Below are 14,580 nucleotides of genomic sequence, written 5' to 3'. Positions count from 1 at the left end.
CCATTGAGAACATGTGGACAATGCTGAAGAAACAAGTCCATGTCAGAAAACCAACAAATTTAGCTGAACTGCACCAATTTTGTCAAGAGGAGTGGTCAAAAACTCAACCGGAAGCTTGCCAGAAGCTTGTGGATGGCTACCAAAAGCGCCTTATTGCAGTGAAACTTGCCAAGGGACATGTAAGCAAATATTAACATTGCTGTATGTATACTTTTGACCCAGCAGATTTGGTCACATTTTCAGTAGACCCATAATGAATTCATAAAAGAACCAAACTTCATGAATGTTTTTTGTGACCAACAAGTATGTGCTCCAATCACTCTATCACAAAAAAATTATAGTTGTAGAAATTATTGGAAACTCATGACAGCCATGCCATTATATTCTTTACAAGTGTATGTAAACTTTTGACCACAACTGTAGATTGATAGTATGTGTTGTTACATGTTTGGGCCTGTTAAATGACCCTTAGCGTCCAGATGACTGAAATATCACTAAGAAGTTCTCCATGTATTTTTTGCTCCTGAAAAGAAATCTTTAAGCTATTTCCCATAGTGAAGTGAATTGTATTTATATAGCGCTTTTCTAAACAGGGATTTAACCTAGAACCCTCAAGTTGCTGACACGGCCACTCTACCAACCGAGCTACGCCGCCCCATAATACCCATTTGTTTTTTAGTAATGGGTGGATAAATATCTGTACTCGGAACCAATTTTTTTTCTCTTAGTTATTGCCAACAATCTATTTTCCCCTGATGAAAATAAGACGATAACAAATAAAAACAAATGCATGTTGGCTAAGACGATAACAAAATTAACAGACATTTTAGTCAATGAATAGAAATGAAATGAAAATGTTGACAGAAACAAAATCCAGTCATATTTAATTTTGTCTTGTAGATAGGAAAAGTTGGGAATATATCCAATCACAGCTCTTTAACAGCGTACATATGAGAGAGGGGCCGGGAATTAGTTACAAAGGAGAGCCATCCAGATGCTTTTCTTTGTGAGGTAAGGACGTTGAATTTTTCGCCACCAAAACCAAAAGGTATGAATTTAACATGTAGCACATCGTAATATGTGTAAACCTTGGGGTATATCTTACACTTACATCACACACGCCACTAAAAGAGTAAGTGGATGCAGCGTTTTCTATTTATTTATTTGAAGTGGACATTTATTATTTGCTGCTTCCGGTTCCTCCCGCTTATAATTCCGTTTCATAACACACGTACATACCTGCTTTGCCACAGTCGTTGCATACAAGAAAAAATGGAAAAAGAGCTTCAAAGATATTTATTGGCTTTGACCTGTGGAGCAAAAAGGGACTATCTACATCATTTCTGAATATCATTCATGAATATCATGCTATTATTGTTGTAAACAAATGCTTTGCAAGTAGGCTAAATAAAAGTGCTTTCACATTTACTTTAAAGAGGCTTTATCTTGTATACTTTATATTTTAGTCGACTAAATTTACTGTAATTTTAGCTCACTAAAATGTTGTGTAATTTCGTTGACTAATTTACTCTGCACACCAAATCTGATTTTTTTGCCCTCAAGTGACAGATCTGATTTTTTTGCCAGACTAAACGCTCCAAAGTGCTTCAAATCTCATCTTTTGGCATCAGATTCAAGCCACATCCGAATCAGATTTTTTCAAATGTGAATTCATTTTAAACGCAATGCGACCTGAATGTGACCTGAACGTGACTTTTTCGTCCGCTTTGGGTGAGCTACGTCACTTGTATGCGCCGGAAAGACGCAGTCGCCAGCGGAAATGGATATTTCATCACAACATCCGGTTTCAGCGAGCAAAGTGTATTTAAGACGACCAAATTATTGGGGCATCATTTGTCAATAGTGTGCAAATAATAGGCTGTATGTAATATATGTATATATATTTGTATTTTTAAGAAATAGCATTTCTTGAAAGACAGCAATTGACGCTGTGGTGCATTTGCTTACATGTGAGTTGAAAAATAAAGCTCACGTAGATCCACGCTGATGTCCATGTCTCCTCTACTTAACAGCCATAAAAAGAATACAACCCTCCCATATTTATTACACTATATACATCCATTCATACATTATATTACTTTCATTTACTTTCACATTTTTAAGGTGTTGCGACTTGTATTTTATTTTGTAGTAGTAGTGACTTCCTCCCGGTCAACTTCCTTTGTTTTCACTTTATTGAAGTATGCTTGCAAGTGACGTTAAGACCACATTGGGGCCACATTGGGGCCTGTGCATGTTTACACTGGAGTCTGATCAAAATGACATTTTACATGCAGTGTAAACAGTCACCTGGAAAAAATCAGATCTAAAAAAAAATCAGATTTGGGCCACTTTGTCTTGCAGTGTAAACGTGGTCTAAAACTAAAAGACTATAACTAAAACTAAATAAAAAAACTGCTATCAAAATTAACAGTGCTTGGAACGTTACCTTTCCATGGCCACACCTGATATGCCGCCCCCTCTTGGTGTGACATCATCTACAGAAATGGAGCCTATATTCCCGCATAGACAGTGTGGATGAAGGAATGAAAAACTATTATTTTGATCATTTACTTGCATGTTTTTGTTGCATTTCCAGACTTCTCTGCTCTTCCATTGGCACCATAGGATGTGTTTCCTCATGCTCTTTAAGCATTCCCTCAAGCATATTAAGGAAAACATCAGTAGAAGAGGACGCAAAATAAAATACTAGTGGTTTATCTTCTTTTACTCTCGTTTTTTCTCTCCGTTCTCCGTTGTTTTGTGGGTCCTGACTCAGTGCTTCTCCCCTCGAGAGTGCTCCTGATTTTTGGGATTGCATCTGACTTGAGTCTTTTAAATTTTTTTCCATTCAAACTCTGAGCAAAACCGTAATCCTGCATTAAAAGGATCGCTGAAAATTACACTCCTCTCGCTTGGTTTGTCCCATTTTGCACCAGTCAATTTGAGTGGAGAGGTCCATACTTTCCTCATATTACCATCATTTGACTGGCCCCTTTACTTGTATTGCTACAACCTACAACAATTTATCTGGCAGACATATTTCTGCGCAAAAATAACATGATTCAGGAGGAAGATGCTACCAAAACACGTACTAAGCAATACAATATTGCCTCCAGTCTGCTGTAAGTGACATCAGCAGGCTAATGCAGGATGTCCACATTTTTTATCTAAAAGTGGGTGTTCCAAAATGTGCTGAAACTGGTTCGAAAATCAGCCTAAAATCACTACTGTGTCTATTTTTGGGGTAAACATAATTTTTAGGTCCATAACTATGAAATAAGCGCCGATTTTGTCAGCATTGAGGGCACCCTTAATTATAGAGAAAGTCATTAAAACTCTTGAGTTAGAAAATATTTAAGAGTCAGGATATCTCTCCAATTGTTCTATTCCTCAAATAATTCCCAATTCAATTCAGTCCTCCCAAGCTTGTAGTCAATTTTGTGCCAATATTTGCCATTCATTGCATAATATTGTATTGTTTCCTTCTAATTGCAAAATCGACTATTCACTCACCTTCTACTATATTGTACACCAAATGCACACTACTGATGACATAATACAAATAGTGCTCGGTTGTTTTTAACTTTACTTTTTTGTAAAGATCTCGTCATGGATCACATTAGCTTGTGCACATTCACCTAATGAATTGTGTGTGTGTGTATCTTTAATATTGCTCCTCACAAACTCTTTCCTTGGCTGTGACCTCCTTCCTCTCTGTGTTGCGCCTCCTGTTGCCGCCATAGGTGGGCTAGAGAATGGGAGTTCCAAGTAAGTGGGAGTGTCGGGTGCGGTGTTCAGCATTCCAGGAATCCGTCCACGGTCAAGCTTCAGCGTGGTACGATTCTATCCATTGTGTAGAGGAGGGCAATGAACGGCTCAGCCACTGCATAACTGCTGCCTACGTGGGCACATATTCCTGCACACTCACAATCCACAGTGCAGTGCAGTCCGCGCTAATGAATAGGAATACAGAGTAAAGGCTGAGCAGGAAATGTGAGAATAGTTAAAGGAAGGTCTGCGATTTACTTTTAATTCTTTGAGTGTGAACTTGTTGCTGGTAAACATCCTCCCTAGTGGATGTCCTTTTGCCCTGCGAGCAACGAAAGTCTTCAGTTGAGCTGCAAGATGGCATGTCTCCAAAACAATCTCCCTCCATGCTACAGAGGATCCTCAAGCCCTCTCCGTATATGCATTTTACTCACCCACAAAGCTCAAGCACACTCTTGCAAAGCACACACACTCATATGCGTAGACACACACACACACACTTTGCCATCTTGTGTGCATGCATGTGGGTGGAAGGAGAAGGAGAGCAGAGGAGCAAATGGAAAAGAGAGAGAAGAGAAGCCCTTTCCCCTCGGCTGCTTGGTGGAAAGTGAAACTTCAGAATTGTTCTTCCTCCCCCTCTCCATGGTGTTTGATAGTGCAGCACTGGCAGCCTCTTTGCCCCCCCCACCCTCCCTCCCACCCCCTCACCACCACCACCACCACCCCACACACCCCTCCTGCCCACTCTCTCCCGTTATGTTCTGGTGGCCAGCTGCTAGCAGAGTATGCAGTTGTACGTGAGTGGGTGGGTGAGACTCGTTTCCTGTGCTCCTCAGGGCTCCGCTCCAACAACTACTGCAGCACACTCCGGCCAGGGGCCACAGGGGCCACTATTCATAACAAACACGGGGCTGGATCTTCTCCTCCTCCTCCTACTCTTCTTCCTCCTCATCTTCCACCAACACCTCCACCGTTACCGCCATCATCAACATCATCCTTTCGTCCACCCACTCCACTGCACCCCACTGAGCCCCGGCCCCTGGAGGCTCCTGGTTTGCGGACAGGGGCATTCCTGTTGCACTCGGACATCCTAGACATGGAAGTGGAAGAGGCCCCTGAGGGCCCGGCGCTCTCCACCTTGCCCGAGGTAAGCAAAAAGAGTCCTGGCTCCACTCCAGAGGCAGAGGCTGTCCTCTGGGTACCACTCCTCCACTTGGATCAAACTTTGATTCTTGCGAGTGAAGGAGAGCATCCGGGGGACTGCCTCACCGTGTCTGCAGGGGGATGAGTGATGATGGAGTAGAAAGTGACCTGTGGTGTGAAGGCAGGCAGGCATGTTGTAATCAAGACACTTTCTACACACAATCCTCCCTCAATCCCCTCATAAGGGTCGTTCACACCTTGCCGCTTAGATAAGGTATTCATGGCGGCTCTGCATTTCGCCTTTCCAAAAAAGTGTACGTTTTTATTGGCGGTTCAAAATGGACCATGTTCAAAACCCCTTTCGCCGTGTAAAGAACGACACCGTAAGTTTGGTGATGTCAACACAGACAAATCCGCCAGTCATCACGGTGTGAAGACTGTAACTACACTGAGGTGGCAGAGTTAAACACGGAAGCATCACTCGCTCATCAAGGAGCTACACTGATGCAGAGTAGATGGTGGAAGCCTCCCTCGTCTTTTGGGGAGACCCGTGGTACTACCGCCCCAATCTGCGTCTGCACCGTGTTTCAAACGTGTCGAGGAAGGCTTTCTGCCAACGCTGGGACACGGTTCATGTGTGAACGGCCCTTTAATGTCTTTTTCTGTTTGGAATTTGTCTGTTCACTTTTTCTTTCTTTCCAGATTTCTAATTCGTTATCCATTTATTTTTTTTCATACCATCTTTTCATATAGCTAGGCCCTAAGCGCTAATGTGGCTACCGCGACAGTCAGTCAGCGTGTGCTAGCAAATAGGTGCAATCAATACTAAAAGACAATGAAAGGTTTGCTCCTGCAGCCCAAGAAATTGTTTGTTCTCTTCAGTGTCCGTGTGGGCGTGTGTGAGTATGACCGTGTGGTGTGGCCGACTGTGATTCCTGTGCCAGTCTGTGCGTTTGGGTAAGTGAGCCTTTAGGAGGAGTATTTGATTCTTAACAAGCATTTCTGCGGACAAGCCATCTGTTTGCCCAGTGTGTGGTGTTCTTCTCCTGGTGAGGAGGGGGTAGGGATGCAGTTTAGACAAGAGAGTTGCTGCGTGAGATATTGTTACTGCCGCTCAAGCTAGGTTTTCATCCAAAACAATTTCTGTATTCATGTCTTGTTATGTTCACAGCTTGTCTCATCTGCCTGCATCCTGCATGCCCAGACTGCCTCTCATACACTCTCTTAAAATGTGTGTGGCGTGACGTGGTGTTCTCTGCTTTCAGGATGGTGGGAAAGACAAAGAAGATCAGGAGGAATACAACTCAGGTAACAGACCAAGACCTTCAATGATATGTCCTTTCAGATTGGATAGAGTGGTGTATTTCTCTAAAAATGCATTCCTTCTCTCTGTGCTGTTCAGCCTTGGAAGGTGACCAGTCTCCCAGTGAGAGGGATCAGATGGCCAAAGGGAGTTGTGCTTCTGGTTTAACAGTCCCTACATTCACGGCTTCCAGAGCGATAGAAGGGCTGGCAGTGCCGGGCACGGAGGCTCGATCAGACGTCCTACCAGAGCCCGGTGCCTGGACCTCGCAGGGGTTTGCTTGCTCTCTGTGCAAACGGCTGTTCAGCAGTCTGGACCATCTCAGGGAGCACGAGTACCGCCACACCGTGTCTCTCATGGCCATGTCCTTGGACTGGTCAGGTATGCAAAGTCTATACAACCAGCCTCACCATCAGTCCCAGTCCCAGTTCCTCCACTATCCCCAGTCTCTGTATCGCCCCACCGTGGTCGAGCCCGCTGCCGCACGCTACCTGTGCTCGCAGTGCCCGGCCAGTTTCACCCTCAAGTCCAACGCCGACCGCCACGAGAAGACCATTCACTTCAAGAAGAAGCTGATGCAGTGTGTGTACTGTTTGAAGCATTTCAGGGACCGCACAGACCTGCACAGGCACCTCTCATCAGTGCACTCCAAAGAGAGAGGCCACATCTGCCCGGCCTGTGCAAAGTCTTTTAGCACCCAGAAGAACTTGGCCACGCACGTTAAAGTGTGCTGTCAGGTGGGGGCCGTGCCAGGAGTTGTGCTCAGGGGAGACAATGGGATGGAAATGTCTCAGGGCGGGGCTGAAGATCATCCATGGAGGTTTTCTGAACAGATGAAAGTTGAAAGAAGTAACCGTAGCATCGTGGATGTGGAGAACTAAGAGTGTTTTTAAAATTAGAACCAGCAATCCATGCCAGTGAAGGCAAGACTCTCTTACAATTCCATCTATTTTCACTCTTTTTTATTACAACTGAACTTAATTCATTATGACATGAGAGTAGTTCATATAAATTGGAATAATAGCTTTCCAAAGCTTGTCTTATTAAATTTGAACAAATGTACATTTTCGGTAGTTAAAGTCAGCACTGATAAGACTCGTGTCGCCATGAATCACTTCAGGTTGCGGTGCCAGGTGGGGAGACAGGGCTTAGTTGTCAAGTGGAGGGAGGGGGGTTTGAGGGCGCAACCAAAACCACATAACTCTTCATTCCTTATCCAAGCATTTCTATCTGAATAAGTTAGAAGAGCACAACCTACTGGCTCAGCGCTCCACACAACCCCACCACATGCAGGACATCAAGTGCACTGCACAGCTGTTTGCACAAAAGATGCTTTCAAAATGGACATTTAGAAGGACGCTCATGTCTGCCTAGTCCGCCTCCAGGTGCAGGACTAGTACAAGCTTGCCCTCCGTCACCACTAATAAGCTAAGCTGGCCCCCTTTGAAGTCTCACACTCCGCAGATGGAAAGGCTGGACGGGACAAAGAGGACTAAAACAACAATAGGGTGGTAGCAGTCAGGTGGGGGGAGGGTGGTGTCATCTTCTCTCTGTCCATCTCTCCTGTCCCACATCTGGGGGTCTTACGTTGGCCATGTCCACACGGGAAGGTTTTCAGGTTGGGAGCGGTGACGTTTGTACGGTTCTGGCCTGTCATCCATCTAACAAGGCCGTCTTGTCGTGGTCATGTGGACGACCAACACCACTTTTGGAGAAGGAATTGAGACAAGCTGTCTTGTATTGAACGTAACTCCCAGTGCACTTGCTCCTCTTGCCATCATCATCTTCTTCTGTTGCTTTGGAGACTTTACACACAGGTGCTCCTTCTTCTTCTATACTTTCGGTGTGTTCCCGTCTGCTTACAGTGCCACCTGTGGGTGTGGCTCACGTATTACATGGTTGGACGTGACTATGTATTGATCCCACAATCTTCCCATGTGGACACAGGCCTATAGCCGTAGAAAGCGGTGGGAGTTGAGTAGTAATTAGTCTTTCATGGGAACAGCCCTCCTTAACCTTTGACCCCTAATGGAAAGCAGAAGTGGGGACAGGTGCTCTTTAGACCAGATGGGTTCGGTGATGTCACTGGAGCGGGAAGATAATGGTGTGGTCATAGAAGGAAGAAAATGAGGTGTATGAAGAGGCAAAAGGCAGGAATGGCAGAGAGCGTGTGTTTTTATTTCAACCACACTGCTTTCTGCCAAAGACGTTCTCTAAGAGTTTACAGCCATCTTTACTCTGTAACTTGAAAAGGAGATCGTACTCATCAGGATTGAGGTACGAACATGTAATCGTGCTTCCATGTGCCCAATAGAAGCAGAGTGAGTGACAACAGGAAACTGATAGATTTTGGACTGCAGCTGCCGACATGCCAAACCTCTCACACACAAAAAAAATCCCATTTCTCAGGTAGCACTCGGTGTCCTGGACAGCAGCTGAAACGCTCAAAGAAGTCAGGAACTAATCAGGAAGCAGACAATTCCGAGTGACTTTTTTTTGAGTCCATGTTGCTGTGAATATTTCCCTTTGCAAAAGGTGCTGTGTAAAAAAGATGTACTTTTCTAAACAGGAGAATTTGAATGTTGCAATTAAACGATGATGAAAACGCAAATTTGTGGCTTGTGGTTTTTTATGCTGTGGATAAAGGATGCTTTCACACAATCGCACAACTACTAACTCTAAATATGTCAGTCCTGTTTGTGTGTACTTGCATGTTTTTGTGTGTTTTTCTTTTATTCTTTGCTTTACTCAACAGAAGTCATTGTGATGATGGAGGTAATCATTTCTCTTAAATGTACTGGATATTTAATGGTTAACGGCTAGACTGGACACTTTACCTTACCCGACCTTTACCCAAGTATTTGTTTTGACTCTCCTCCACCATTCCTTTGTGTGGCTTTTATTTCCCCGCCGTCAGCCTGTGTGTTTGTTTGTGTCGCACAGACCTTGTGGAGCATCTAAAGCAGACTGAATGTAGAGCCAGTGTTTATACTATCTTTTCTTTCCATGCTTTAGTGTAGACTGGAAGAGCGGTTGCCAGGGCAACTGTAGCTTTGACTGGGGATCAGGGTGGCCATGGGAATTGATGATACATTTTTGTCCACCATGCCGCTAATTAAATGTAATAACTGGAAAGTGATGTCTGGGTTTCTTTAAAAGCGCCTCATTGGACTCTAATCTTCCCCTCCTACCTCTCTTCCCCTTTTGTCGCTGCAGTGAATGACTTCACGGTGATCCGCAAAAAGTTCAAGTGCCCCTACTGCAGTTTCTCTGCCATGCACCAGTGCATCCTGAAGAGGCACATGCGCTCCCACACCGGCGAGAGGCCGTACCCGTGTGAGATCTGTGGCAAGAAGTTCACCAGGAGGGAGCACATGAAGAGGCACACGCTGGTGAGTGTATTTGCTGTCATCACCACTAGGGCGCAGACTAGCACCAGCAGAAAAGGCCTTCCCACTCTTCTGCAGCACACCCATGTGTGAAATGGCAAAACAGAGAAAAAGCAGAAGATTGTTTGCAGGTCATTACATGATGACGTCATCAAGATGCCCCTCTGAGGCGTCTTGGGTGTGTGATGTGAACACAAGTCACATTGACTAAATCAACTACATCGACTTGCATTTTAAACATACAGTATTTGAAAGTTCCTTGCTTTATAGTCGGACCGATTCCTGGAAAGTTATTCTCAATATCAGGGGTGTCCAAACTTATTCCACTGAGGACTGCACAAGGAAAAAATTTGATATTTTTCATTTTCAATATCTATACAATATTTTTACCTTTGGGGCTCTCCTCAAATTTGATCCCAGCGTTCAGTCATGAAAAAATAAAAATACAAATTTGAGTGGATTATTTGATGTGAAACAATTAGGGCCTTAAATAGGTCAATAATTCATAACATCATCGATTTTAAATCATTATTATTTAGTAATGACAGGTTTGTTTGTTTTTAAATACATTTCTTGGGGATGCAAAGGGAGCCCCATTCTTAAACATGTTAAAAATAAGTCATACCTTTTTTAATACTTTCAACGCTTAAATTTCTCGATCGACTTGATTATAAGTTTTGTAATTATTTGTTTGTTTTATGGCCTTTTTGTCAAATAACACTTGTTTTTATATGTCAAACACACAATATGCAATACTTTCCCCAAAGAATATTTCAAAGTGGATTATTTCATCATTCTGATTTTAATTCATTATTATTGTTTAGCGATGTCAGTTTTAAAGAAAAAACCAGCCAGCATAGCAACTTTGTGTTATTAGAGTCCACATTGTAACTTGTTCAGGTACATTTCACCTGTTTGCTCTTCTATTCTACTTTTTAATATTTTTTAATAGTATTTTTAGAATTTGCCATGCACTGTTAAAAATGTAGATGCTGGCCGCAAATAGCCACACTTTGGACACCCCTGCTAATTACAGTTATAATCCATTGAAACGTTCACAGCCCAAGTTGAGATTCCACTCTTTTATTTGCTCCTGAATCCCAAACAGATCTTGGAACCTTTAATAATATACCACTAACCTATCATTTCAAATGGGCAAATTCCCAGATAAAATTAAAATAGCAAAAGTCAGACCAATTTATAAGACTGGAGACAAACACCAATTTATAAACTACAAATCTGTTTCCTGATTTTCACAGTTTTATTGACAAACTGTTTAAAGGGGAACTGCACTTTCTTTGGAATGTTGCCTATCATTCACAATCATTATGAAAGACTTGACAAGGGATGGATTTTTTTTTAATGAATTCTAAATATTAAGTAAATGCGATCAAAAGTCTGCTTACAATGGAGCCTATGGAAGCAGTTAAATTCTGCCTATATAGCCCCTAAAAAAATATCCAAACACCTCCATTGATGTTTTATATACATGGTGTAAGTATATATGTAATAAGGGACATTTATTACAACATTTCATATTTACGTATTTGGATCATTTTAAGCAATAATTTCAAAAACGCATCACATTTGCTCTTTTTTTTCTTCATCACAGATTATTAGTCACTGCAGACTTTATAAGAGCCAACAAACATAATAAAACATTACGTACTGTACAAGGTCCGCTCTCATTAAGATGCCGATTGCTATAATCTTCATATATTCGGGGTAGGGGAGAAAACAAGCGCTTTTCATGTCGTTCTCGCCAGTTCCAGGTCCTAAATGACTGTCAAAGTATCCCAACTTGTTGGATTATATCCTCAGCCATCTACTTTCCAGGTGAGATGCATAATTTATGATCTTGGATAAACTTCCAAGGAGCGAGGAAGCAGCAGACCACTCGATGATGTAAACATCGCCACACAGGGAGTAATCACGTCGCCACTATAAATAGTTTGTCTGCGTTAGCGCTTATAATAACAATATCACTCATACTTGGTTAATATTCAAGTCACTATTGTTAGAGCTTTTTGAATGGTTATTATATTTTATGGGCGGAATAGAGGAGCTCCCAGTGGCTCCGCTTTAAGTGAACATTTATTTACGTCTATTTCATATTTAGAATGCAATACAAAAAAAATACATCTGTCGTCATGTCTTCCATGATGATTGTGAACGGTCACAAAAAAAGGGCAGTTCACACTTAACAGATTGGACAAATTCATGAAAAAAAAGTGGAACATTTGCACAGAACCATTTTGGATACAGAGCCAACATTTCAACTAATGGAAAACATTACCAATGCGATAGATAGCAAACAGTGTGCAGCTGCAGTATTTATGGATTCATCAAAACATTTGACACAGTTAGTCAAATTTTAACCAACAAATTAGAACGTTATGGCATCAAAGGGTTGGTCTTAAACTGGATAAGAAGCTACTTAACCAACAGGAAGCAATACGTGAAGATAGGCAAGCTGAAAATATCCTGTGGTGTACCCCAGGGATCAATACTCGGACCAAAATTGTTCAATCTCTATATAAAAGACATTCGTAAAGTTACAAAGGACATAAAGTTAGTTAGACAAAAACAGACTATCTTTGAATCTCAGTACAACTAGAATATAGCTATTTGGTAACAGTGGAAGGGAAAGTCAAACACAAATACAAATAGACGGAGTAGACATTCACAGGGAATAAGTAATCACATTTTTGTGTGCAATAACAGATAATGAAATGAAAACAAAAAAATATGCAACATAAAGTAGCAAAAAAATTAAAAAAATAATGAATAAAGCAAAATATGTATTGGAACAAAAATCACTTATTATCTGCTGCTTGCTAGTGTTACCATATCTGAGTTATTGTGCAGAAATATGGGGAAATAACTACAAAAGTACACAAAAAGGTAAGCTAAATTAATACATGATGTTGGTTATAGAGAACATTCAAGCATTTTATTTACCAATCCCAAAATATTCAACTTCAATGATTTGGTGGAAGCAGTTTTAGCTCCTCTGAGTGCTGTCCCAATACTTTTGTCCAAGAGTAGTGATGACGTAATATCACGTCCACACCTTACCACGTTTCTGAGGGACTTGTTGATGTTTCCACCTCACAGGTGCACAGCAAGGACAAGAAGTACGTGTGCAAAGTGTGCAGCCGCGTCTTCATGTCGGCCGCCAGCGTGGGAATCAAACACGGCTCCCGCCGCCACGGCGTCTGCGCCGACTGCTCCGGTCGAGGAATGGCGGCGCTGCTGGATCACAGCGGCGAGGCGGGAGGAGACATCTCTCCCGAGGAAGAGCTCTACCCGGTCGATCGCTTCCACGACGACCAGGCGGAGTGCGACGGCGACGGCGAAGAGGAGATGATGGCGGAAGGCGACGGAGAGCTGGTGGGCGAGGGGGAGGAGGAGGCGGCGGCCAAGTGGAAGGACTCTGGGATGGCGGGCCAGACTCGCCGAGCGCTGGACACTGAGAAGGAGGAGAGCGACTCCTCGGCGCAGGAAGGCGAGCACCAGAACGGCAGTGAGAAAGACTTTGCTTGGATCTCCTAGAAGTCATGGAGTCTTCTTTGGGATCACAACCGAGTCCGCAGACCTTCTGGGATCTTGCAGGCCTCCTTTCTCCTCTCGCTGGCCGGATTGGGGGGCAGTTTATGAATAGTTAGTACACACACACACACACACACACACACACACACACACACACACACACACACACACACACACACACACACACACACACACACACACACGGTGACAAGATGGCGGAGGGAAAAGCTTCTTTCTGCTTCTCGCCTACTGAAGTCGTCTTCTTGTTGTTGTCGTGAAAGCTCTCGACTCAACGTTGTGTGTTCGCCGTCACAATCGCCATGGTAACGGTGGGCCCTCCGACGTGAGAGGAGATGTGAATGGACCGCAAAGCCCCACGGGAGGAGACGAGTCCCACTGCCACAGACTTGCACTTTAACCTCCAAGCTCCTCTCGGACCCTGGCTTCACGTTTGACCTCCATCTTGGCGAGCGCCGCCACCTTCTTCACGGTCCTGCCGACTGTTAGCACCCAGTCTGGTCCCCCGGGGTCGCCTCTGACAGGTGCGCACCAGGCGGGACAACCTCTGTGCTGGGACGGCCGCCTTTGTCGCCTTTTCCTTTCTGTTCTTCTCGGCCACGCCAGATTGTTGAAGGTTCCCACGGCCATTTTGCTTGCTTTGGTATTTATTGAAGGAGCGTGCACTCTGCAAGTGGTGGCCTCTCCCTGGAGTGTGGGAGTGGGACGTATGCAAGGATGCGTCTTATTCTGATTAGCCCAACTATGATTACTGTTGTTGTTGTTGTTGTTGTTATTATTCTTCTTAAGTGCTGGATGCTAAGCTTTATTGTCTTCATTTTCTATCTTGTACAGTGGACAAAAACAGCTTTTATACGTTGCCTTGTTGTGGATAGCAAGCCATGGAGGCTTTGGTCGACCTTCTTATCGTCGATGCTTTGTTCCGTCACACTTGATTCTTCTCTCTCGCAGGGGACGAAACATGTCCACCGTAACGATGGTGACATTTATTCTGCACACGCTTTTGCATCACGATATCGAACCAAAAACAAGTGCTTTTTGTTCCACGGTGTGTGTGTGTGTGTGTGTGTGTGTGTGTGTGTGTGTGTGTGTGTGTGTGCGCGCGCGTGCGTGCGTGCGTGCGTGCGTGCGTGCGTGCGTGCGTGCGTGCGTGCGTGCGTGCGTGCGTGCGTGCGTGCGTGTGTGTGTGTGTGTGTGTGTGTGCGTGTGTGTGTGCAGGTGCTTTTTTAATATATTGTTGTGTTTGGTTTGTGTCATGCTTTGGTCAAAGTGTTATTATTGTGAATATGAAGGGCTGCATGCGTTTTGGTCATGACACACAATCAAGGGGGGAAATGCAAATAGAAACTGTGCATTTTTTCTACCTAGCAACTCTTTATGGCTCATTTGCATAAAGGGAAGGCA

General features: G+C 43.6%; 1 protein-coding gene across 1 annotated transcript in view; it reads left to right on the top strand.

The window, feature by feature from the left end:
* zbtb46 (zinc finger and BTB domain containing 46) overlaps window positions 1–14,295 on the top strand; it is a 125,335-nt gene extending 111,040 nt beyond the window's left edge. The window contains exons 5-9 of the mRNA XM_062053734.1: window positions 4,608–4,918; window positions 6,180–6,222; window positions 6,317–6,598; window positions 9,434–9,609; window positions 12,724–14,295. Of these exons, the coding sequence (XP_061909718.1) occupies window positions 4,608–4,918; window positions 6,180–6,222; window positions 6,317–6,598; window positions 9,434–9,609; window positions 12,724–13,161 (1,250 nt within the window). The 3' untranslated portion in view covers window positions 13,162–14,295. The remainder of the gene's footprint in view (window positions 1–4,607; window positions 4,919–6,179; window positions 6,223–6,316; window positions 6,599–9,433; window positions 9,610–12,723) is intronic.
* The last annotated feature ends 285 nt before the right edge of the window (window positions 14,296–14,580 follow it).

The sequence above is a fragment of the Entelurus aequoreus genome, linkage group LG07 (assembly GCF_033978785.1).
Source record: "Entelurus aequoreus isolate RoL-2023_Sb linkage group LG07, RoL_Eaeq_v1.1, whole genome shotgun sequence".
In the NCBI taxonomy this organism is placed as follows: Eukaryota; Metazoa; Chordata; class Actinopteri; order Syngnathiformes; family Syngnathidae; genus Entelurus; species Entelurus aequoreus.
Note: the sequence above shows the minus strand (reverse complement) of the source record. Positions and strands in the feature narration are given on the sequence as shown.